The 25013-nt window shown below is 44.2% G+C and overlaps 1 protein-coding gene across 20 annotated transcripts in view; it reads left to right on the top strand.

The window, feature by feature from the left end:
• The window catches only part of UBE3B (ubiquitin protein ligase E3B), a 59515-nt gene that overhangs the window by 16609 nt on the left and 17893 nt on the right, over positions 1–25013 (top strand). For all 20 annotated transcript variants that reach the window (XR_002338835.1, XM_005670735.3, XM_005670732.3 and 17 more), the window contains 10 exons: positions 3564–3669; positions 3923–4043; positions 4897–5074; positions 5512–5678; positions 7045–7212; positions 15049–15220; positions 16782–16900; positions 17532–17646; positions 18411–18510; positions 23721–23840. Coding sequence is in view for 19 of the 20 variants with exons in the window: in XM_005670735.3 (XP_005670792.1) it covers positions 3564–3669; positions 3923–4043; positions 4897–5074; positions 5512–5678; positions 7045–7212; positions 15049–15220; positions 16782–16900; positions 17532–17646; positions 18411–18510; positions 23721–23840 (1366 nt within the window). In the remaining variant the exon portion in view is untranslated. The remainder of the gene's footprint in view (positions 1–3563; positions 3670–3922; positions 4044–4896; positions 5075–5511; positions 5679–7044; positions 7213–15048; positions 15221–16781; positions 16901–17531; positions 17647–18410; positions 18511–23720; positions 23841–25013) is intronic.

Here is a 25013-nt window from a genome sequence, read left to right as displayed (position 1 = left end):
TGTGGCAAAAAAAAAAAAAAGCAAAATTAAATTTAATGAAAAATGTTATTTAAGCTGTGTCCAAAGTGTTACCATTTTTGCATGGAATCGATACTTTTAAATTATTTTAATTTAATTTTTCTTTCCATACTGAGTCTTTGAAAAGTGCTGTGTGTTTTAGGCTTACAACATAGGAATTTGGACTAGCCACATTTTAGGTGCTCAGTAGCCCCTGACATGTATTGGATAGCATGTCTTTAGAGGCTGGACTTTCATAATAGCAACAGAATCCAACCTGTTATCCTCTGATTAGTTATAGAAGTAGAACAGATTATTTAGTTAGCAATCATACCTTTGTTTCATACTTTGAGAGGAGTTACATAGAGCTGTATTTAATGAGTCATGTCTAGGCACAAACAGGTTTTCCTAGAGGCAGGTTTCTTGAGACCCCCCCAGGGCAGCTTATTCCAGCAACATCACCCACTCTCTCCTCTGTCAGTGGCAATGAATGGTCAACACACAGACACCTGCTCCCTGGAGCACAGCAGCAGCTCTGCCTGCCTTCCATCGCAGCTTCCCTCCCCTGCCCCGATGTGGCCACAGTTCACACTGTGATTCACCATGAGGGTTGCATCATACGGTTCCACACGTTGCTTCTGCTTTGAAGATATAATCACATCCATCATTTTAAGTTTCTTCTTTCATGTGTCAGAATCCATTGGTTGATTTGTTAAGGCCAGGCTGCTCTAAGGCCTTTTTCTTACACAGGGCACTTTTTTTTTCCTCCTCTGAATATTTGTGTGTAATTGAACATGATCAGAGCCTTTTAAAACAGGATACTCAGTGGTTCTGTCATGGGAGGACATACTACTACTGAAAGTCTGTCATGTTTAGACATGGTCACCAAATCCTATAATACAAACAACTGATATTCATGTGCTACACTGACTCCTCACCACGTCCTCTTATCTCCATTTTATAGATGAAGTAGCTAAGGCTCCGAGAAGTTAGATCACTTGTCCTTGGTCATACAGCAGGGAGTGGCAGGGCCTGGAATTAGACCTGGGCTGCCTGACTCCAGAGCCCGCACTCTCTACTCCTTATGCTTTATACTTGCGTCACATATTGGACACATTTTTATATTAAAGATCAGTATGATCAGTATGTATTTCTTGAAGTAATGGAGTATTTTTGGCTATTATGAATAGTGTTGCTGTGAACACTGATGCACACATTTTTGTGTTGACATATGTTTTCATTGTGGATATATCCTTAGGAGTAGAATTGCTGGGTCATGTGGTAGCTCCATGCTTAATTTTTTGAGGAACTGCCAAACTTTTCCAGAGTGGCTGCATCATCTTACACTCCCACCAGTAATGTAAAGAGTTCCAAACTCTCTATACTCTGGCCAACACGTGTTATCTTTTTTATTATAGCTATCTTAATGGGTGTGAAGTGGTGTCTCACTCTCATTTTGCTCGGCAATTTTCTGATGGCCAATGATGTTGACCAACTTTTAAGTGCTTATTAACCATTCGTATATTTTTATTTGGAGAACTATCTCTTTAGATCCTGTTCTTATGTGGGGTTGTCTCTTGTTGAGTTGCGTGAATTCTTTATATGTTTTGAATATAAGTCACTTATCAGATACATAATTTGTGACTATTTCCTCTCATTCTGTGGGTTTGGTCACTTTCTAGATGGTGTCTTTTAAGGCAAAAAGTTTTTATTTTACTTTTTTCTTTTGTCTTTAAAAAAAAATTATTTATTTATTTATTTATTTAGTCTTTTTGTCTTTCCTAGGGCCGCACCCGAGGCATATGGAGGTTCCCAGGCTAGGGGTTGAATCGGAGCTGTAGCTGCCAGCTTATGCCAGAGCCACATAAGGATCCGAGCCGCGTCTGCAACCTACACTACAGCTCACGGCAGTGCTGAATCCTTAACCCACTGAGCAAGGCCAGGGATTGAACCCACAACCCCATGGTTCCTAGTTGTTAACCACTGAGCCACGACAGGAACTCCTCATTTGTCTTTTTAGGCCATACCATGGCCTATGGAGGTTCCCAGGCTAGGGGTCCAATAGGAGCTGTAGCCGACGGCCTACACCACAGCTCACAGCAATGCCGGATCCTTAACCCACTGAGTGAGGCTAGGGATCGAACCTTCATCCTCATGGATAAAGCAGAAAGTTTTTTAATATTTTTGGTTTTTTCTTGTTGTTGTTTTTATCTTTTTAGGGCTGCACTCACAGCATATAGATGTTCCCAGGCTAAGGTCTAATTGAAGCTGTAGCCACCAGCCTACACCACAGCCCCAGCAGTGCCAGATTAGAGCCACATCTGCGACCTACATCACAGCTTACAGCAACCCCGGATCCTTATTCCACTGAGTAAGACCCACAACCTCATGGTTCCTAGTTGGATTCATTTCTGCTGCACCATGACAGGAACTCCTTAAATTTTATTTGTGATTTTGCTGTCATAGCTAAAAAATTATTACCAAACCCAGGATCTCAAAGATTTACTCCTACGTTTTCTTCTAAGAGTTTAATGGTTTTAGTAATAAAACTAACATTTAGATCTGTGATCCATTTTTAGTTAACTTTTGTATGTGGTGTGAGGTAGAGGTCATTATCTTATTTTAATAATATATTTTTCTGATTATGGAAGTAATACTTGCTTATTGTGGAAAATGTGGATCTAACAAGAAAGTAGAAGGAAAAAAAAATGTTTCTTATTGTTCTACAACCCAGAGATACATTGTTAACTTTTTTTTTCTTTTTTTGTCTTTTTGTCTTTTTAGGGTTGCACCCGAGGCATATGGAAGTTCCCAGGCTAGGAGTCTAATTGCAGCTATAGCTGCTGGCCTATGCCAGAGCCATAGCAACACAGGATCCAAGCCGCGTCTGCAACCTACACCAGAGCTCACGGCAATGCCAGATCTTTAACCCACTAAGCCAGGGATCGAATCAGCAACCTCATGGTTCCTAGTCAGATTTGTTAACCACTGAGCCACAACAGGAACTCCCATTGTTAACATTTTTTAAATCTGCCTTCCTGGTCTTTTTTTTTTTTTTTTTTTCCATTCACATTATTTATATGTTTGTGTATACCTATCTGCATATAACATCATAACATATATATTTAAGCTGAATTGTTTAATCGAAGTATGGGTTGTTGGTGACTTTTTCACAGTAAACACACCACGTAAGCACCAACCCCCCGAGAAACAGAACAACAGTACCAGAATTCCAGAAGCCTCTCTCTTCCCCCTTTCCACTCACTACCCCTTCCTCTTCTCCAATGTATACGTTTCTTGTTCTGCTTTTTTTTTTTTTTAAGTTGATCGTAGCATGAAGATTCTCTCACATTTGGTACAACTTGAGAACCGATTTCTCATAGCACCATCATAGACTGTACTCAACCCTTCCGCCAGTGGATGGGCCCATTTTCAGCCTTCGGTTTCCCTAGGAATCCAGTGAAGCATCATTTCAAGGGATTTGGGGGTGTGGGTGGGGTTGTTCTACCTACCCAGGGTCAGGGTCACAGGCAAACCTGTCTGAGTGAGGTGCTCTGTCTGTGTAGACCTGTGATTGCCGCCCAGTTTTCAGACAATCTGCTGCGGCCGTTCCTCATCCACATCGTGTCTGTGCCGGCTCTCGTGACTCATCTCAGCACGGTGACCCCTGAGGTAAGTGGGCTCTGGGAATCCCCCCCCCCCCGCCATTCCACGTTTGCCCATGTCCTCAGGAATTAGAAAGTAAAATGTTTTCTCTGTTAATTTCCACCTTCTCCTGATACGTTTAAAACCAGTAGCCACTGCAGATACCACTCATGTTAGAAGCCCAAAGAAAAAGGTTCTCATCTTTGTTCATTTTCTTCTTGGTGATCGTGGGAAGTTTCTTTTGTCAGCTTCCACTTTAACCATCTGCAATTGTTTGCAGCGCCTCACTGTTTTAGAATCTCATGACATGCTCCATAAATTCATCACATTTTTAAGAGACGAGGATCGATGCCGTGATGTGTGTGAAAGTCTAGAAGGATGCCACACACTTTGTCTCATGGGTGAGTATCTGTGACTGGGATTTGATTGTGTTCTGGGCATCAGGAAAAGCCTGGGGGTTTTGCTTTCCACCATCCCGGAGGCCACAGGCAGTTTTTAATAGTTGGAAGGGCTTACCTTAAAAGACGTGTAAACAGATAGACAAAGTGAAAATGTACCACTGAAATTACATGGAAAGTAGGCTGGCAAACTAGCTGAGTGGTTGTAAATGAATATTAAATTTCAGTCCTTAGCTTCCTGGCAGCCAAGGGAAAAATGAAAACGTGATGAGCTGCCCAGATAATTCTTATCTTGAGAGAGAAGAGAGCACAGTTGTGTGGGGCTTAGATAGGAGTAGGGTCTGCAACATTTATTTCACAAGGTTTTTGTTTAGATGAAGAAACAGTTTGTGGATAGATGCATTTGAAACAGCAGAGGTACATATTTCTCCTTGCCTAATTAGAAGAAATTTATTTTACATAGAAAAAGGTTCTCGGGGCTACGTTTTTTAAGGGATGTTATGGTGAGGGTCCTCACATAAGACATTAAATGACTTCATTGCGCACTGTGGAACACTGATTTTCCAGGACTTTCAGATGTTCTTCAAAAGAGCATTTCTCCTGTTGACTCTTGATTTTAGAATCTTGGGGTAATAAAGTATGATGCTAAACTTAAAAATCTGTGTGCCTGACACTTTGCATGTCACTTTATATAATCCTCACATGGAGAGCAGGGCTTATCATTCCAGTCTTACAGGTGAGAAACAGACTCAAGAGGTGGGTTGCGGGTCCCTCAGCTCTTGTCTGCAGCAGAGGCAGGGTTTGAAGCTGGGTGGGCCTGTTTCTTAGCCCCGCACTCAGCCTTCTTTCTTCGTAGGCAACCTCCTGCACTTGGGCTCCCTCAGCCCCAGAGTGCTAGAGGAGGAGACGGACGGGTTTGTGAGTTTGCTCACCCAGATGCTGTGCTACTGTCAGAAGTATGTTTCCCAGAAGAAATCCAACCTGACCCACTGGCACCCTGTCCTTGGCTGGTTCTCCCAGTCCGTGGACTATGGGTGAGTCCCTGAGCAGATCACTGTCTTTCTTGTCTCCTCACGCCTCTCTTCCACCTCCCCTCCCTTCTTTCAGCCACATTTGTGCGCCAAGCCTGCAGGCCAGCTGTGAAGAGGACAACACAGTAGGCATCAGATAGCGTTTGTCGACTGGGTGGTGAATAGGATGGAATTGGGAGGAAGAGCAGATGGCAGGTGTCTGGGAGGTGACTGTGACATGGGCCCTGGGAGAGCAGCAGTGCTGCTGGCAGCATGGGAAGCCTGGGCAGAGCGAGAACCAAAAAAGAGGTCATTACCTTATGCATCTGGGCCTCAGCAGCAACTTGTGGATGTTGTTTTTTATTATCTTATTTGCTATGCCAAGTGGCAGTCCCCAGCTACCCCTCTGAGTGGTGCTCTAACAGGGGGACTGATGTGCCTGCTCTCCTGCTCTCTCCTAGCCTCAACGAGTCCATGCCCTTGATCACCAAACAGCTGCAGTTCCTGTGGGGGGTGCCTCTGATCCGCATCTTCTTCAATGACATCCTGAGTAAGAAGCTGCTGGAGAACCCGGAGCCAGCCCACGTGCCACCGGCGTCGTCCCCACAGAACGTGCTGCCCGTGAAGAGTGAGTCACTGCAGCAGGCTGGCCCCGTGGCCCTCCTTGCCCAACGTGTAGCTCCTGCCTGGCCCCATGTGCCTGCCTGCCTCTGTCTTATGGACTCTCGCTTTTCCCTTAAAGTTTTGAGACTATTTAAATCAAGTTCACATTTAGCAAGAGCAGTGACCAAAACTCCTAGAAAATAAGGACTAGGGAAATACAACTAGGTAAACAAAATCAAGGTCATATGTAGAGAGCATCTGCAGGGCCCATGCATGCTGCTGTGCTTATCTCTGAACTTCCATTTGGCTCTGAATTTGTAATAGCCAAAAATAAAAAGGGATTTGTGGAGGAAGACCTATTTCTTAGGGGGAGTAGAGCTTTTCTGAGTCCCCAATATTCCATAGATGAGATCTCCCACATGGAGTTTTCATACAGGAGACAGTGATCACTGACTGGACTACCACCTTTCAGGGTCAGTAATGGGTTCCCTGGAGTGGTTTTCTTTTCTTTTTGTCTTTTGAAGACTGTACTCACGGCATATGGAAGTTCCCAGCCTAGGGGTTGAATTGGCGCTGCAGCTACCAGCCTACACCACAGCCATGCAACACCAGATCCAAGCTGCATCTGCGACCCATACCACAGCTCATGGCAGTGCTGGATCCTTAACCCACTGGGCAAAGCCAGGGATCAAACCTGCATCTTCATGGATGCTAGTCTGATCGTTTCTGCTGAGCCAGCACGGGAACTCCCATGGAATGGTTTCTTATTGCCCACTCTGATAAAGGTAAGGCAGTATGGTTAATACACACTTGAGTGGGGTTACTTGCCTGTGGCAGGTTGCCAAGTTCAACATGGCTTTTCTTCTGCCACCCAATGTGTCACAGAACTCCATCTTATAGCTGTCGATGAGCATGGCTCAGTGTAACTTCAGCAGGGTATAAATGGGAAAGTGTGAAAAGAAGAGTATACCCCTAAACTGAATATGAATACTTAAGTTTGATGCTCTAGAAGCACAGAAAATTGGGAATCACCCAGGCCCCCACCCCCCTCACTTTTCTCTTTTTCACCTCATATAGTCCTAGAAGTTTTACCTTAGTGGATTCTGAAATTAAGTGATTATGATGAAAGAACCCACTGTAAGAATCAGATACACTTGGCTTGTTCTGAAAAGTCTTCTGATCTTCTAGAGGTCTTTTTGTTCTACCTACAAACCTGTTGTTAATGCTTTTCTGATTCATCCCAAAGAGATGATTTGCGTGAAAGCAGGAGTCCCACTGCCTGGCTTTGGCTGGAAATGAGAAGGCTTATTGAAATGCTGTACCCTTTACAGGGTAGAATTTGGCAGATGGCAGAACCTCTGCTCACACGTTCTTTCTTCCCTCCTTGCCAGCTCTCCTGAAGCGTGCATTTCAGAAGTCTGCATCAGTGCGAAATATCCTCAGGCCCGTCGGGGGTAAACGTGTGGATTCTGCAGAGGTACAGAAGGTCTGCAACATCTGCGTCCTCTACCAGACCTCGCTGACGACACTAACCCAGATCCGGCTGCAGATACTCACAGGTCTGGATCCTGAGGCGGCCTGCTCCACCTTTCACATTTGCCAGACGGTTTTCTTAGAGGTTAATTCTCACAGTTCCTGTGTAGCTCAGCAGGTTAAGGATCCAGTATTGTCCCTGCTATGGCTTGGGTCACCACTGTGGCACAGGTTTGCTCCCTGGCCCAGGAACTTCTGCATGCTGTGGGTGCAGTCAAAAAATGAAAGAAAACAGAAATGGATTCTCTCCTGGCTTCCTTGGCTCAGAAAATAGATTGTGGGAGTTCCTATTGTGATGCAGCAGAAACACATCTGACTAGGAACCATGAGGTTATGGGTTCAATCCCTGGCCTCACTCAGTGGGTTAAGGATCTGGTATTGCCGTGAGCTATGGTGCAGGTCGAAGACGCAGCTTGGATCTGGCATTGCTGTGGCTGTGGTGTAGGCCAGCAATTGTAGTTTCTAGCATGAGAACCTCCATGTGCCTGGGTGCAGCCCTAAAAAGCAAAAAAAAAGATTGTGAAGGAGGGTATTTTTGAGCTATTCTTCATGGAAGCTGGTCTACCTCCATTAAATAGGTCAAGCTCACCACAGTTCTAGCATTTTTAGTTTGTTTCTATGACCCTGGCTTCTGTTTTTCTTATGAAGTACAACTTGCTTTTTAATAAGTTATTATTTTTTCTGAATAGAAAACTAGAAAAGATAAGAAAGCAGAAAAAAGGAAACTTAAACCAATCTTAATCCATAGCCCATAGATACCTACCTGTTCCTAAGTGTGCTACATATGCATCTATTTAGATTGAAATATATAGTTTCATTTTCCTGTCCATTATCACTTCATAAGCATTTTACCATGTCAGATAGTCTTCAGAAACCTCATTTTTATTGGCTGCATAATATCTCACTGCATGGATAAGCCCAACATTTTCATTTTTAGCTGAGCAAGGAAGAAGGTCCCCGCTGTAAGCAGAGAATTGGGCATCAGGGCTTATAAGCTGTGGCACAGGAGTTGTTAGTATGAATTGGTGTTACAAGGACAAAAAGTCTGCAAGCCTTGAAGCTGTTTGCTGCATAAAGGGTTAGGAACATCTCTGTTGCATTTTACGTTTCTAAATCAAATTGCTGCTGTTCCTGTCTTTCACACGTATTTAATTTATCTTCAGATATTTATAGAGCAGCTGTGTGTGCCAGGCACTGAGTATACAGAGAAGAAAAAGACAGCCAAGTCTTATGTTCTCAAAGGGGTTACATTCTAGTTCCGGGGAGACCAATAATAAGCAAGAGAAAAGTCTATTTAATATAACGAAGGGCACTGTGACAAAATAATGAGAGACAGTATTGGCTTGGGCTAGGGCAGAGTTTCCCAGCCTTAGCACCGTTGATGTTTGGGGGCTAGATAATTCGTTGTTTTGGAGGACATCCTATCCATTGTAGGATGTTTAGCAGCCCCTGGCCCTACCCATAGATTTCCAATATCACCTCCACCCAACTCGTGACAACCATACATATCTCCAAACATTGTCAGGTGCCCTTGGGGGACAAAATCACCCCTGGTTGAGAACCACTGGATGGATGAGATGGAAGCAGGAAGTTTTATGCTATGTTTTAGAAGTAGTCTACAGGTCTCACTGGTAGATTGCATTTGGGGGAGTGAGAACTATGAGTTTTAGAGATGCTGCCAGATTTCTGGCCCAAGCAACTGTATTGGTGGTGGTGCCTTTTGCTGAGCTAGGGATGACCAGCTTGGTTCGGGATAGGGGTGGGCATCGAGAGTTCTGTTTAGCTGTGATGAGTGGACCTGCAGCAGAGATGCCAAGCCAGCCTATAAGAGTACTGTGTGGGGGCATGAGCAGAGGGGTGGCGTGAAAGACTTGGGGCTGAGGGCTGCTTCTCTAAGGAGAGTTCAGGGGAAGTTGCCCAGACTAAGCCTGGCACCCCAGCACCTAGTGGGGGGTCTGGGAAGCATGCTGACTGAGGTGATTTTGAGGTGATAGCCAGTACTCAGCTTTTTAAGATAACCACAAATTTAAGTGTCACCCCTTGTCCCCGTGAGAGGATTCACAAAGAAGTCTTTTTTGGCTAATTGGAAAATATATGACTTTATGGAGTTCCCATTGTGCCTCAGCGGTAACAAGCCCAGCTAGTATCCATGAGGATGCGGATTTGATCCCTGGCACTGCTAGGTGGGTTAAGAATCTGGTTTTGCCGTGAGCTGCAGGGTAGGCCACAGACACAGCTCGGATCTGGTGTGGCTGTGGCTATGCCTGTGGCTGGTGCTGCAGCTCCGATTCATCCCCTAGTCTGGGAACTTCCATAAGCCTCAGGTACAGCCATAAAAAGCCAAAAAAAAAAAAAAAAAAAGGAAAGAAAGAAAAGAAAATATATGACTTTAAAAATGAACATCAACTAGCCTAAAGTATTATATGGATGATATTCATTCTATCAGTTTAGCTGTATACAAATTAGATTATGGAAAATAATATACTTGTTTTAAAAATACTGCTGTTTCTCTCCTCTCACAATTTACAAAGTGTCTGTTCGTGCTCCTCAGTTGCTCGGGAGGCAGCCCTGGTTGAATTGGTGTGTCATGCTGTAACTGAGTATTTTTGTCCTGTAGAAGTATATCTGTGATGTTGGCTATTTACTTCCTCATTCCATTTCTTTTTTGTTTTCTTTTGCAGTATAGTTGACATTAACATCATCTTATATTTGGGTGTACAACATAATGATTCAATATTCATACATATTATGAAATAATCAACATAGTAACTCTAGGTAACATCCATCACTATACATTGTTAAATTATTTGTGTTAAGGACTTTTAAAATCTACCCTCTTAGCAACTGTCAAAAATGCAGTGTAGTATTATTAACTATAGTCAGCAGGCTGTGCCTTACATCCCCGTGACTTATGTGTTTTACAGCTTCAAGTTTTTCCTCTTCGATCCCTTCTCCATTTTTGCATACCTTCCCCTCACTGCTGACCCCCTGCCGCACCAACCACCAACCTATTCTCTGTACTCATGAGCTTGGACTTGTTTATTTTTCAGTTTTCACTTATAAGTGAGATCCTATGTTAGTTGTCTACCCGATTTAATATAATGCCCTCAGGGTCCATCTGTGTTGTCACAAATGGCAGGATTTCATTCTTTTTTACAGCTGAATGGTATTCGTGTGTGTGTGTGTGTGTGTGTGTGTGTGTGTGTGCGCGTGTGCACACCACATTTTTTTTATCCATTTGACCATTAGTGGACACTTAAATTGTTTCCATATCTTAGCAGTTATAAATAATGCTGCTGTGCACAAGGGGATGCAAGTATCTTTTCAAATTAGTGGTTTTTGTTTTCTTCAGGTACATACCCGGAAGAGGGATTACTGGATCATATGGTAGTTCTATTTTAAATTTTTTTATGGAACTGCCATACTCTTTTCTATAGTGGCTGCCCAATTTACATTCCCACCAACAGTGCATAGGGTTCCCTTTCACCAGCACATCCTCAACAGCACTTGTTATTTTTTATCTTTTTGATGATAGCCATTCTGAAGATGTGAGGTGGTATCTCATTGTGGTTTTGATTTGCATTTCCCAGATGGTTAGTGATGTTGGACACCTTTCAATGTGCCTGTTGGTCATTTGTGTGTCTTCTCTGGAAAAATGTATGCAGATCCTCTGACCATTTTTTTAATCAGATTGTGAGTTTTTTTACGTATTTTGGGTATTAACCCCTTAACAGGTATATGATTTGCAGATATTTTCTTCCATTCTGTAGATCACCTTTTCATTTTGTAGATTTCCTTTACTGTGCAGAAGCTTTTTAGTTTGATGTAATCCTACTTGCTTATTTTTGCTTTTGTTGCCTTTGCTTTTGGAATCAGATCCAAAAAGTTCATCTCTAAAACCCATGTCAAGCAGCTTAGTGCCTATGATTCTTCTAGGAGTTTCATGGTATCGGGTCTTACATTAAAGTCTTTAATCCATTTTGAGTTAATTTTTGGGTAGGGTGTAAGATAGTAGTCTAGTTTCATTCTTTTGCCTCTGGCCATCTGCTTTTCCCAGTACCATTATTGAAGAGACTGACTTTTCCTCATTGTATATTCTTGCCTCCTTTGTCATAAATTAATTAACTATATATGTGTGGGTTTATAATTGACCTCTCTATTCTGTTCCACTGATCTATGTGTCTGTTTTTATGCCAACACCATGCTGTTTTGATTACTATAGTTTTGAATATAGTTTGAAATCAGGAGCATGATTCCTCCAGCCTTGTTTTTCTTTCTCAAGATTGTTTTCCATTCAGGGTTTTTTTTGGTTCCACACAAATTTTGATTCCTTTTTTTTTTCCTTCTGTCTCTTTGAGGCTGCACCCCACAGTATATGGAAGTTCTCAGACTAGGGGTCAAATCAAAGCTGTAGCTCATGGCCTACACCACAGCCACAGCACCATGGGATCCGAGCCACATCTGCAGCCTATTGCCTAAGCTCACACCAGTGCCAGATTCTTAACCCACTGAGTGGGGCCAGGATCAAACCCACATCCTCATGGATACTGGTCAGGTTTGTTACTGTTGAGCCACGACAGGAACTCCCAAATTTTGATGCTTTTTCTGTGGAAAATGCCATTGAAATTTTGTTAGGGGATTGCATTGAGTTTGTAGATTGCTTTGGGTAGTATGGACATTTTAACAATATTAATTCTCCCAGGCCATGAACAATGAAATATCTTCCATTTGTGTCTTCTTGATTTATTTCATCAGTAGCTTACAGTTTTCAGTGTACAGGGCTTTCAGAACTCCCTAATTAAATTTATTCTAGGTATTTTATTCTCTTTGTTGCAATTGTAAATGGGATTGTTTTCTTAATTTCTGATAGCCACAGATTTGTATGTGTGTGTATATATATATCTTTTGTCCTTTTAGGGCCACACCTGCGGCAGATGGAGGTTCCCAGGCTAGGGGTCCAATCAGAGCTACAGCTGCTAGTCTACACCACAGCCACAGCAGTGTGGGATCCAAGCTGAGTCTGCGACCTACACCACAGCTCACGGCAACGCCAGATCCCTAACCCACTGAGGAGGCCAGGGATCAAACCCGCAACCTCATGGTTACTAGTCGGGTTGTTAACCACTAAACCACTATGGGAACTCCAGATTTTTGTATATTTTGTATCCTACAACTCTACTGGATTCATTTATTATAACAGTTACTGAAATCTTCAGGGCTTTCTATATATAATGTTACGTCATCTACAAATAGTGAATTTTATTTCTTCCTTTCCAACCGGGATGCCTCTTTTTTCCTGCCTAATTGCTCTGGCTAGGACTTCCAATATGATATTGAATAAAAATGGTGAGAGTGGGCATCCTTGTCTTATTCCTGATCTTAGAGGAAACGCTTTCAGCTTTTCACAGTGATGTTAGCTGTGGGTTTGTCATATATGGCCTTTGTTATGTTAAGGTGTGTTCTCTCTGTACTCACTTTGTTGAGTTTTATCATAAATGGATATTGAATTTTGTCAAATGCTTTTCCTACATCTTTTGAGATCATCGCATGATTTTTATCTTTCATTTTGTTAATGTGATATATCACATTGATTAATATGCAAATGTTGAACCCTCCTTGCATCCCTGGAATAAATCCCACATGATCATGGTGTGTTATCCTTTTAATATATTGTTGAATTTGGTTTGCTAGTACTAAGTTGAGGATTTTTGCATCTGTGTTTATCCAGGGCAATGACCCTGAAACTTTCTTGTTTTGTGACGTTCTTGTCTGGTTTTGGTATTGGGGTAATGCTGGCTTTGTAAAATAGTTTGGAAGCTTTCCCTCCTCTTCACTTTTTTTGAAGCATGTGAGAAGAATGGGTATTAATTCTTCCCTGAATGGTAGAATTTACCACTGAAGTCATCTGGTCCTGCACTTTAATTTCTTGAGAGGTTTTGATTACTGATTCAGTTTCCTTACTAGTAGTAATAGATCTATTCAGAATTTCTGTTTCTTCATGATTTAGTCTTAAAAGGTTGTATGTTTCTAGGAATTTATTTCTTCTAGGTTGTCCAATTTGTTGGCATATATTGTTAATAGGAGTCTCTGAAGATTTTTCTATTTCATGGTAGCAGGTGTAATTTCCTCTCTTTCATTTCTGCTTTTATTTATTTGAGCTCTCTCTTTTTTTGTTGAGTCTAGCTGAAGGTTTGGCAACTTTATCATTTCAAAGAACCAGCTCTTAGTTTCATTGATCTTTTGTCTTGATAGTCTCTGTTTCCTTTATTTTTGCTCTCATCTTTGTTATTTACTTCTTTCCACTACTAACATTGGGCTTTATTTGTTTTTCTAGTGCCTTGAGATGTAAAATTCTTTTCTTTTATTTGAGATTTTTGTTGTTTCCTTGAGCTAGGCATGTATCACTATGAACTTCCCTCTTAGAACTGCATTTGCTGCTTCCTATAAGTGTTTGTTTTGTTTCATCTTGTGGCCACATCCATGGTATGTGGAAGTTCCTAGGCCAGGGATCGAACCTGTGCCACAACTGTGGCAACACCAGATCTTTAACCCACTGTGCCACGAGAGAATGTCCCCATAAGTGTTGATATGTTGTATTTCCATTTTCATTTGTCTCAAGTTATTTTTCAGTTTCTCTCTTGATTTCTTTATTGACTATTCAGTAACTTTTTTTGTAACCTATTTTTAAATTTTGAGATTTCTGCATTTCATAACCACATCCCCTAACTATTAAAAATATGAGGTCAAACCTTTAGGAATTAAATTTCTTTGCCTCCATTACAGTCCCTTCAGTTCACCTTCTAAGTATCCATAAGTAGCACTGATTCTGTCCCCAGACTAATACATCTTCCCCAAACAGTTCTTTGTTCAAAATTAAGTAATTCAAAGTACTCTGTTAAATGGGAGGCATTATAAAGACTCAAATATAAGGTGACTCCCACTTCTCTAAGGAGTAATTCAAGGAACATCTTATTGTACATTCAGTAAAACATGGAACTTCAGAGCCACACTTTCTGAGTCAGTAGCTGTATTCATATATTTCAATGTAACAGTGATGTAGCTTGTTGCCTCGGGCCTGGCCATCAGGAAGCTGACTTAAAATGTCTTCTGCCTCTCCCAGGGTCACATTTTGTGTAGCACTTCAGAATACCTCTGCTATGGTCATTCATTACTTTCTTATTTTTAACAGAGGTAGAATAAGAGAAGTAGGTGAGAGGAAAGCTTGGCTAAATGTGAGTAAGCCTGCAAGGTACTTTACAGCAGGTGTTGACAAACCACAGCCCCTGGGCCAAATCCAGCTTACTACTGGCTTCTGTAAATAAAATTTTTGTAAATACAGTTGGAACACAGCCACATCCATTTATTCATGTATTGTCAGTGGCTGCTTTCATGCTGTGATTATAACATTGAATAGTTGTGACAGAGCTGGTCCAGACTAAAAACCCAAAAATACTGACTCTCTGGGCCTTTCCAGAAAAAAATTGCTGTTCTCTGATTGAACACGTAAACACTGAGTCAGGCAGACCTGGCTTCTCTTATTGGCTGTGTGATTTGCAATCAATTACTCGACCTCTCTGTGCTTCAGTTTCCTCCCTTGTAAAATGGAGATAACATTGGGTGAAAAGGAAATAATGCCTGTAGAATATTTAGAGTGGTACCTGACACATAGTAAGCACCCACTAAATGTTAGCTGTTACCATCATTGATCTCCCAGTGATGCTTTTCATAATGGGACCTTCTTTCTTTCATATGCGTTAAATGGTCACTAATAGGTTTAAGTGTTTTGTTTTCCCAGTGGATAGTAGAAATAAGGGACCAGGTGGAGCCCCACCTGAAGCTTGGGTTTCTCTATCCTTTTCCAGGTCTCACTTACCTTGATGACCTGCTGCCCAAACTGTGGGCCTTTATCTGTGAGCTGGGGCCCCACGGAGGGTTAAAGCTCTTCTTGGAATGCCTCAACAATGACACTGAAGAGTCTAAGCAGCTCTTGGCCATGCTGATGCTGTTCTGTGACTGTTCCCGGCACCTCATCACGTAGGTTGACTGCTGTGGGGCTGAGTTCCTTTCCTAGAATGTGGAGAGACAAAATTCCAGTGTCAGCAAGGAAGCAGGTGCTGATGTGATTACTGCAAACATTTGGACCTGTCATTGAGAGGATTAGACAAGACTTTTACAAAGTGGGTAGCACATAGAAGGGATTCAGCAATTGTTAGTTCCCATCCTTTTTAGAGAGCTGGCTCAATACCACTCAGTGTGGCCTTTGGGGTCTCCTGGAGCTGGGTTCAAATCACACCTTGGTCATTTACTCACTGTGCCAGGTAGTTAACTGGAAAATTCCAGAGCCAGGGTGCTGAACTGGCTCAGCCACTTACTGAGACTCCACCTCTCTGGACCTCACAGTTTCCTCATCTGTAGATGGGGATTCATCACATCTACCTCTTAGCCACGTGGGAAGGTGTAGAAGAGATAAATGTTTAGCATGCTCCCTGGCACAGGAAGAGGTCAGTATGTGCTGGCTGTTATTCTTACCGTTATTATCAAGCTGACCCTGTATGAGTTGCTTAACCTCTCTGAGCCTCAGTTTCCTCAAAAGTAGAAAGGAGACAGAAGTACCAATTTGACAGGGAGTAAATGAGAAAAGGAATGTCAAGCACTTCGTACAGTGCCTGACATGGTGGGAAATCAACAAATTCAGTTCCTTTTCTTTAAGCTTATGTATCTACCTATGTATTTAGTATTCTTTTCATTCCACTTTTTCCAAAAGGTTGGTAAAGAATTATAAAATGGAAAAGACCTCAGGTAGTTATATTCAGACCAAGAGACATTGGCAGGAGGGGATGAGGGACATGTAGGTGGCAGATTGGGTACGAATCATGGAGGGAGGGGCTCAGTGAGTAGCTAGAGGGGAGAGCAGGGGTCTGCTGCTGGTAAGACACCCTTAATTGCTGGGTTAAGGGTAACCCAAGAGTGAGTTGGGCCCTAAGGTGAATGAAACGGTTATAGGAAATTTCAGATAGAACTGCATCTGAAATGATTCATTTACCTGTATATTCTTTCAGACATTTTATTCATTCACTCTCAAAAACTTAGCAAGTGCCTACTAGTGTCTGTAGGGGCACTAGTGCCCACAGTGTATGTTATAGATCCAGAATACGATTCCACAGCTTTCTTCAGTAGACACACTCTCAGTCAAGATTCCTTAATAATTCAGGCATGAATCCATAAGCAAGTGTCACAGTCAGATCCTTGGGAATAAGAAAAATAGAGAGTTGAGTTTATTTTTTTCCTTTCTCAATTGCATTTTAAAACTTTTTACTAGGGACAGTTTCAGATAAAGTGGAAAGGATAGTATAATGATCATGTGCCTGTCACCAGCTGCAGTAGTGAGTTGTCAGCTCATGGCCACTTTTGCTTCGTCTCTACCCATACCCACTCTCCCATCATATCATTTTATCTGCAAAATTTATCTGAAACATAGGGCTTCTTAACCTTATTTTGTTTAGTATAGGGTATATATATATATATATATATATATTATTTTTTTTTTTTTTCCCTTCTCAGTGGGAAATTGTGAATAATTTTCTGTCTGATTTAGGATCCTTGATGACATTGAAGTTTATGAAGAACAGATTTCATTCAAACTGGAAGAGCTGGTCACCATCTCCTCTTTTCTGAATTCCTTTGTCTTTAAGATGATCTGGGATGGAATTGTAGGTAAGGTAAAGACGTCAGTCATCTTTTAATTGGCGCTATACACAGGGAGTTCAGAGTCCATAACATCAACTGATTCTTAGCCTTGTTGTCTATCAGAGTTAGCTGAAAATGCACACTCACATAATCAGGAGTTTTATTTCTTCACTCTGCCATCTGTGACCTCTTAAGGGAGGAGCATGGTTATGGAAGTCTTCCCAGGCATCCTTCAGGCTTTACGTGGATGTGTGAAGGATTATTCATGATGATGAATTTTGCCCTGCATTTCCTTTTGAGTCTTGAGTTGATTTCCATGAAGAATAAAACATGCGGACTGTCACTCTTCAAATCAGAGTCCACCTCCTGAAGTGTTTCCAGTCTTAGTTTCAAAGGGCCTTAGGTCAGGAAGTTCTTTCCGATGACCTCTGAGTGAGAGGCAGCGTGAGTGATCGTGTCTAAGAGATTTCCAGGTCCTGCAGGCCCTGAGGATGTCCCCAGGAGCCTTTCCATCCTCTTGGTCCTGGTAAAGTTCAGCGTGAGGGAGAGAAAGAATCTGCTGGGCCTCCAGGATGGCGGGAGGGGCAGTGCTGTCCTCGCGCCCCTCCAATTCTGAGCAGCTCCACCAACCCTGGCTCTCCTGGTTGTTTGCCCACAGAGAATGCCAAGGGCGAGACCCTGGAGCTGTTCCATTCTGTTCACGGGTGGCTGATGGTGCTCTACGAGCGGGACTGCCGGCGGCGCTTCGCCCCTGAGGACCACTGGCTGCGGAAGTGAGCACAGGGTGGGGGCTGGTTTACGGAGGCCGGAGTCCCTCCATCACGCTGCCTGAGTGCTCAGCACACAAGTTTCAGGGCAGGGAGTATGTGGTCCCTCTTCCTTATCCTGTCATTGCATCCGTACACGTTCCTAGGAAGCACCTGTCAGGGCAGGTCACCTCACAGTCACTTCTGTTAGGACACGTACTCTGTAGGTGATTAGAGCTCCTTTGTGGCAACCAGGCCGGATCCCATTTATCAGGCATTTCTTATGCAAGCTGCGGCAAAAAGTTTTTTCAGCTAACTTGAGCAACAGGTTACAATCATGAAATGTCAGTTTTTATCTGCATGATTAACAGGATAAAAACTACAATGAGGTTTTCTTGGGGGGTGGGGGGGGAGAGATCCTCCACAACAACCAAGCCCAAGATCATGTCTGCATTCTTTTACCCACAATACATCAACTCTTCCATAACTCAGAGTTGTGGCGCTGCAGTGGGGACTGGCCAGCTTTCTCTGTAAAGGGCCAGATGGTAGGTATTTCAGGCTTTGCACACCAGACAGTGTCTGTTGCACTTACTCAGCTCTGTCAGTGGAGGGTGAGGGCAGCCAGACACAGTGCCTGATGAATGGGTATGGTTGTGTTCCATCCAAACTTTTATTTACAAAAATGAGGAGCAGACTGAATTTGGGTATACCTTAGGGTATAGCGGACCAGCCCTGCCCTAGAGGATGGTTTTCTGGTTTTCTTGTCCCAAACCCATATCTTTATTTTTAAGGGATCTCAAGCCTAGTGTGCTCTTCCAAGAACTTGACAAGGACAGAAAGCGGGCCCAGCTGATCCTGCAGTACATCCCGCATGTCATTCCTCACAAAAACGTGAGTCGCGCTGAAAGCCAGGCTCCTTCCACGTGGGTCCTGACTGTCCATCTTCATTAGAGCGATCGGAAACGAATGAGAGAGATGGCTCATTCAGTGAGTGCCGATGCTGACTGGCTCTTGCACTGTGCCGGGCATCATGCTAGGCACTGGGAGTATGGAGATCAAAGATGGTGTGAATGGGCAGTTCACGTAGCGAGGTGGGTGCTGTGGGAGCCCAGGGAAGGGCTTCGGGAGGAGGCGCCACAGACAAAAGGGGACAGTGATGACAGACCCAGGCTGGGAGAGTGTGGTGCTACCAGAGAACCAGGCCAGCGGTCTAGAGAGTACAAAGGAGGAGTCAAGAAATGAAGCCGGGGGGCGGAGTTGTGGGAGCTGCAGCAGGAAGCCTTGTAAGCCAAGGGCAGGAGCTTGGATTTTGTCCAAAGCCCTGGGAGAGTTCAGTTTTGGAGGCACCTGGTCAGAGTCGTGCTTGAGAAAGTTGCTTCTGGCTGCAGTGTGGAGGATGGGCTAGATTTAGTGGGGCCCCAGAAGGAGAAAGACGATGTCAGGAAATCTTTAAGGAGGGAGCACCTACAGGCCTTGGAAAATGATGACATTCTTGGGGGAGAAAAGGGGCATTCTGAGGATGCTCAGGTTTCCAGCTTGGGAGCCTGAGTGCTCAAGAGATCCAATTCTGGAAGTAGGGGCCCAGGCCAGAGCGGGGCTGGGAAGTGCTTGTCCCGTCAGCCTTGAGCAGGGAGCCGGTGACGTGTCTGCAATTCGTCGAGGCCAACAGACACTCAGGTCTGGAGCTCAGGAGAGAAGACTGGGCTAGAGGTTCGACACACAGAAGCCCTCAGACCTCCTGTGCTTACAGACAAGGACGAGGCGGTCAGGGAGCCAGACTGAGTGAGGAGACCAGGGGCCGGAGGCCAGGGCCCTGCACGGGTCGGGTGAGGGAGGAGTGACCAGAGGAAGGAAGAGACCAGGGTGGGGAGTGTGGCCTCATTTGAGGAGCCTGAGAGCCTTGGGAGGAGCAGGTGCTGTGGCAGGGGTTGGGGGAGATGAGGGACTCCCTGGTGTCCTGATGAGCGCTGCAGAAATGTCCCCTCTTTCAGGGGAGGCTCTTAAGAGCCTGCACACGCCCTTGGCTTTCTTTCCTTGCTTATTACTCCTTCCTGCTCTCTGATACCATCTTAACCTTGATGTCATACACGGTTGCCTTTCTTTACTTACCCTCAAGCCATGGCTCACACAGATGTGGATGTTTAAATTCTTATTGCACTCGACAGCAGAGCCTCTCGGAAGTGAGTGACCTCGCGGAGGTGACTTGGTCATGGGAGCCCCTTCAGCAGCACCCCTGACCTTGCCTTAGGGAGGGAATGTGCAGCTTTGCAAAGAATGTGCAGCTTTTCTTCCCAATGGTGGAACACTCTCCGCTCACACTGACCTGCCTCTCCGTATCTTCTCCTCTTTGGTCCTTTAACCACCACTGAAAGTGGACCCTGTAATCCTCTGAGTGGTCTGTTTTCCAAGGGTAGTGCCCTTCCCTTCTCCAGCTAATCCTCCCTTCGTCTCCAGGCCTAAGCCAGGTGGGTGGAGTCTGACACCTCCATGTGACACCTCATTGTGGTCTGTGTGTCATCTCCACTCAGTGTATCTGCACTTCATAAACTGTGCACTGGGGCACCCTGGGTTGTTACAGGACATTTTACATTTTTGAGGGGAACACAGTGAATTTTGTTGGGCACCGTATGATATACCAGCTTGAGTTCACAATGTCAACTTTAAATTCTGCTCCATTCTTTTCAACGATGTCACATCTGCTAAATGGTTTTTTTTTGTTTGTTTTTTCGTCTTTTTTCTTTTTAGGGCTGCACCTTTGGCATATGGAGTTCCCAGGCTAGGGATCCACTAGGAACTATAGCCTCTGGCCTACATAAGAGCTACAGCAACTCGGGATCTGAGCCGAGTCTGCCACCTACACCACAGTTCATGGCAATGCCGGATCCTTAACCCACTGAGTGAGGCCAGGGATCGAATCTGCATCCTCATGGATACCAGTCAGGTTTGTTAACCATTGAGCCACAATGGGAACTCCTAAGCTGGGTTTTAAAAATGAAATTAAAATGTTTTTAATTTCGGTGTACATGGGGTTTTTTTGGAGGAGGGGGTGGATTTTTTTTTTTTTCTTTTTTTTGGCCATGTCCATACGTGCAGAAGTTCCCAGGCCAGGGATCAGACCTGCACCACAGCTAATTTATGTGTTTTGTTTTGGCCACAGCTGCGCCAAGGATCGGATCTGAGCTGCAGCTGAACTTACAGCAGCAACACGGGGTCCTTAACCCACTGCACCACAGTGGGAACTCCAGTTTATGTGTATTTTTAAAATATAGCTACTCAGTCTTAGGATGTAAATGCTTATTGTTAGGACTTAACTACCTAGTAAATGGAACTGTTATGCATTTCTTTTGACCTAAGATAATTGTTTAAAAATATGTATTACTTGGAGTTCCCATCGTGGCTCAGTGGTTAACGAATCCGACTAGGAACCATGAGGTTGCAGGTTGGATCCCTGCCTTTGCTCAGTGGGTTAAGGATCCGGCTTTGCCGTGAGCTGTGATGTAGGTTGCAGACTTGGCTTGGATCCCCCGTTGCTGTGGCTGTGACGTAGGCTGGCAGCTACAGCTCCAATTAGCCCCTAGCCTGGGAACCTCCATATGCCGTAGGTGCGACCCTAAAAAGACAAAAGACAAAAAAAAAAAAAAAAGTATTACTGGGAGTTCCCATTGTAGTACAGTGGAAACGAATCCTAGGAGTATCCCTGAGGATACAGGTTCAATCCCTGGCCTCACTCAGTGGGTTAGGGATCCAGTGTTGCTGTCAGCTGTGGTTTAGTTCGCAGACATGGCTTAGATCCCACATCACTGTGGCATAGGCTGGCAGCTGCAGCTCTGATTCAGCCCCTAGTCTGGGAATGACCATGTGCCACGAGTGTGGCCCTAAAAAGCCAAAAAAAAAAAAAAAAAAAAAAAATTTACTGAACCATTAGAAGTGCTGTGAATAAGAAAGTATGGGAACCTCTGAGGTTTGTTGGCCTGACTTAAAAGTCCAGGCTATGTTCTAATCCTCACCATTTGGTGGTGCTTAAAATTGACATCAAAGCCATTTGTCCTTGGCTCATAAAATCTCTCTTTTCCCTTCCTTGGGAAAATAGGGCCCTTCCTCATCTCCTGCTCCCTTTGATGGCACAGACAGGTGTGGGAAAGTGTCTGAGGCTTGGCATGTTAGAGTGGCTGGGATGCCCCTGTCTTCTCCATCTTGGGCTTTCCTCCCTTCGTCACAGTCGTAGCTGGCCTCTCCTATGTTTTTGCCAGGGTGCACAGGGGTGGGCTGGGGTGGGTGGTGATAGCCTCTCTCCAGGCCTGCGTTCTCTCTCTCGTCTGCCACCATTATGCCATCTGCCCTAAATGCTGAACCATTATGCCAGCTCCCTAGCATAGAAGGGAGGGGCGAGAGCACCTTTCATCCACGTCTCCAGTCTCCCTCATGTCCTCAGCCCATGCTGTCCTCCTGAACCATCTGGAACCCCTAGAGCTTTTGCGGTACTCAGCACTTCAGTCCTTGCTTCTAGACTTGTAAACCAGCCACGTGGCACTTCTTCACTGAGCAGTCCCTCTACTGAGTACATCCCCCTTCTTAGGAGGCCTTTGGTGGCTTTTCCTGTTACAACCATATTTACTTCGGAGAGCTTACAGAATGGTCAAGTGAAAATGCACAAGCCTCCCCTCATACAATTTTAGCACTTATCACTACTGTTGTTATTATCACTGTTCTTACTGTTCACCTGTGTGGGTGTGGGTGTATATATATATGTGTGTGTGTGTGTGTGTGTGTGTGTTTTAATATTTATTATATAGTATATGTATTTTATATATTTTATGTATATCTAAAATTTTATATGTTTATATATAGTTTATATAAATATATACTTTTTTTTTTTTTTTTTTGTCTTTTTGCCATTTCTAGGGCCACTTCTGCAGCATATGGAGGTTCCCAGACTAAGGATCTAATCGGAGCTATAGCCGCCGGCCTACACCACAGCCACAGCAACGTGGGATCCGAGCTGCATCTGCGACCTACGCCAACAGCTCACGGCAACACTGGATCCTCAACCCACTGAGCAAGACCAGGGATCAAACCCGCAACCTCATGGTTCCTAGTCGGATTCGTTAACCACTGAGCCATGATGGAAACTCCCAAATATATACTAATACATATTTATATATATATATGTAATTTTTTTTTCTTTCTTTTGCTGCACCTGTCGCATGCAGAAATTGCTGGACCAGGGATCAAACCTGCACCATAGCAGTGACCCGGGCCATAGCATTGGCAACATTAGATCCTTAACCCACTGAGCCACCAGGGAATTTTTTTTTTTTTAATTTTTTATTATGATCAGCTGACAATGTTCTGGGAATTCCTTTTCTTATTTATATTTAACAAATCTCTTGACTTTGGGCAGATTTCCATTTTTCAAAAAAAAAAAAAAAAAACAGCTGTGGTTGGCGTTATTTATTCATTCCACTGATATCATGTTACGGCTATTGCAGGATGGGATCAAAGGTCATGCTCTCCTAAAGGGGCTTATCAGAATCTTGAGAATGGGAGATCCTTTCTAAATGATACTTGAGAAATACTACTGGTAGACCTGTGGTGTGCTTGAGGACACAGGGGAGGCCCATTAAACGGTCTGGGACCTTTATACTGTAGGATCATTTAAAATTTTTCTAACAGTGAAAAATGTCATCTTTGGATTGTTTCTGTTTTTTAAATTCATGCTATTGATTTCCCCTAAAGCAGACATGACTATATAAAGCAGCCTCTGTAACTCATGCTGCCTCCAGGTTTTTATGGTGGATTATTGACTGAACAAGGAGAATAATTTTCTCCCAGACTATTCTTAGCTGGGCTCTGGCTGCAACCAGACCACTCTTTCTGGAACCTTTCTCCCTTGGCATGTGTTCAGCTGTATTTCCAATTCCCAGGAGTATTTGGGGAAATGTGTACTGCTCTCCCAAGACACTTTTAACCCTGTAGCACACATGGAAGTATCTGATTCTTGGGGGCTCTCACGTGCTTCAGTTTCATTAATTTTGTCTAGTCTGTTTTCGGGGATCCTTGGTTTTTGACCCCATTTCCCGTCTCACCTTTGTTCATTTCAGAGAGTTCTCCTGTTCCGAAACATGGTGACCAAGGAGAAGGAGAAACTGGGGCTTGTGGAAACCAGCTCCGCCTCGCCTCATGTCACACACATTACCATCCGCCGGTCCCGGATGTTGGAGGTGAGAAGCCTGTTGCAAAGTGTGCTCTGGAAAACGTAGGATGTCTAGTGGCTGACCTGTTGCCTCTGAACTCTTCTTCCCACTCCTTGATCTGATGACACTGAAGCCAGGGCTCCAGGGGCAGGAAAGGGCCTGTTTGTCCTGTCATCTGTTTGGAGAGCTGCCTGATTAAACATGCCCTCAGTGCTGACACCGCAGCACAGCAGTGCCCTCCCTTCACCCCACGAGGTTAGAGCATCAGTCACTCTGTGCCTCTGAAATGAGGACAGACACAGTCATGTCTGTGCAGACACCATCTGCCCCAGCAGGCACTGTCCCCAGACACCCAGCTGTGAAAGTGGAGGCTGGAACGTGGGTGTTAAGTTACTGAGCCTACTGGGAAGTACATGGGTCACAGAGCTGCAAGTTCTTTGTGGACATAAGGGGATGCACGTGAAGGTTCCACCTTCACCAGACCCAGCGTCCAGGGTCCCGCTAGGCAGTGAGGTGTGAATTAGAAATAAGCGCCTGTCCTCAGAACACTATCCTCCATGTGACAGAAAGTCATACTGATTTTGTTCGAACAAGACCCTGGAACATTGTCATAATGTGCACTCCTGCGACATCTGCATCGTGCCCACCTCACTCCCCCAAGCCGGTGCACAGTGCACAGTCTGCCTGTGTGTGCTGCTCCTGCACCTATGGTCACTGGGCTCCAAGTCCCCGTTCCTTGAATGGCTTGGCTTGATGTTTTTGCCCATCCTTGCTCTTTAGACCTTTTATTACACTCCAGCCTGTCACACTTCTTCGTCAGCGTGTTCTGTGGTGTAGGACAGTCACAGGATCCCAGGACAGCACAAGGCCACATGCCGGCCATCAGTAAGTGGCGATGGCAACAGCCCTTCCTCCCCACACGTTTTCATTTCTCCCTCGGGGCATTTGCACTGTGTTTGCTGCTCCTTCCTGGAGGACTTGTTTCAGTTCTCTGACCACTGGTGATTGACACCGTCGTCTGCCAGGGAAGGCAGCATGTGGTAAGCAGTGTGACATTCTTAAGAGTAGGGATGAGAAATGTCAGCACCCCCAGGGGCCCTGCCAGTCATGGGAATGAGTAATGCTGGCCGAGTGTCTCAGCACAGGGGCCTTGTGTGTGCATGCTAAACAAATAGGAACGTTCTCTGCTTCCATGGCTCC

This window comes from Sus scrofa, chromosome 14 (assembly GCF_000003025.6).
Source record: "Sus scrofa isolate TJ Tabasco breed Duroc chromosome 14, Sscrofa11.1, whole genome shotgun sequence".
NCBI classification, from domain to species: domain Eukaryota; kingdom Metazoa; phylum Chordata; class Mammalia; order Artiodactyla; family Suidae; genus Sus; species Sus scrofa.
This window is presented reverse-complemented; position numbering and strand designations above follow the sequence as displayed.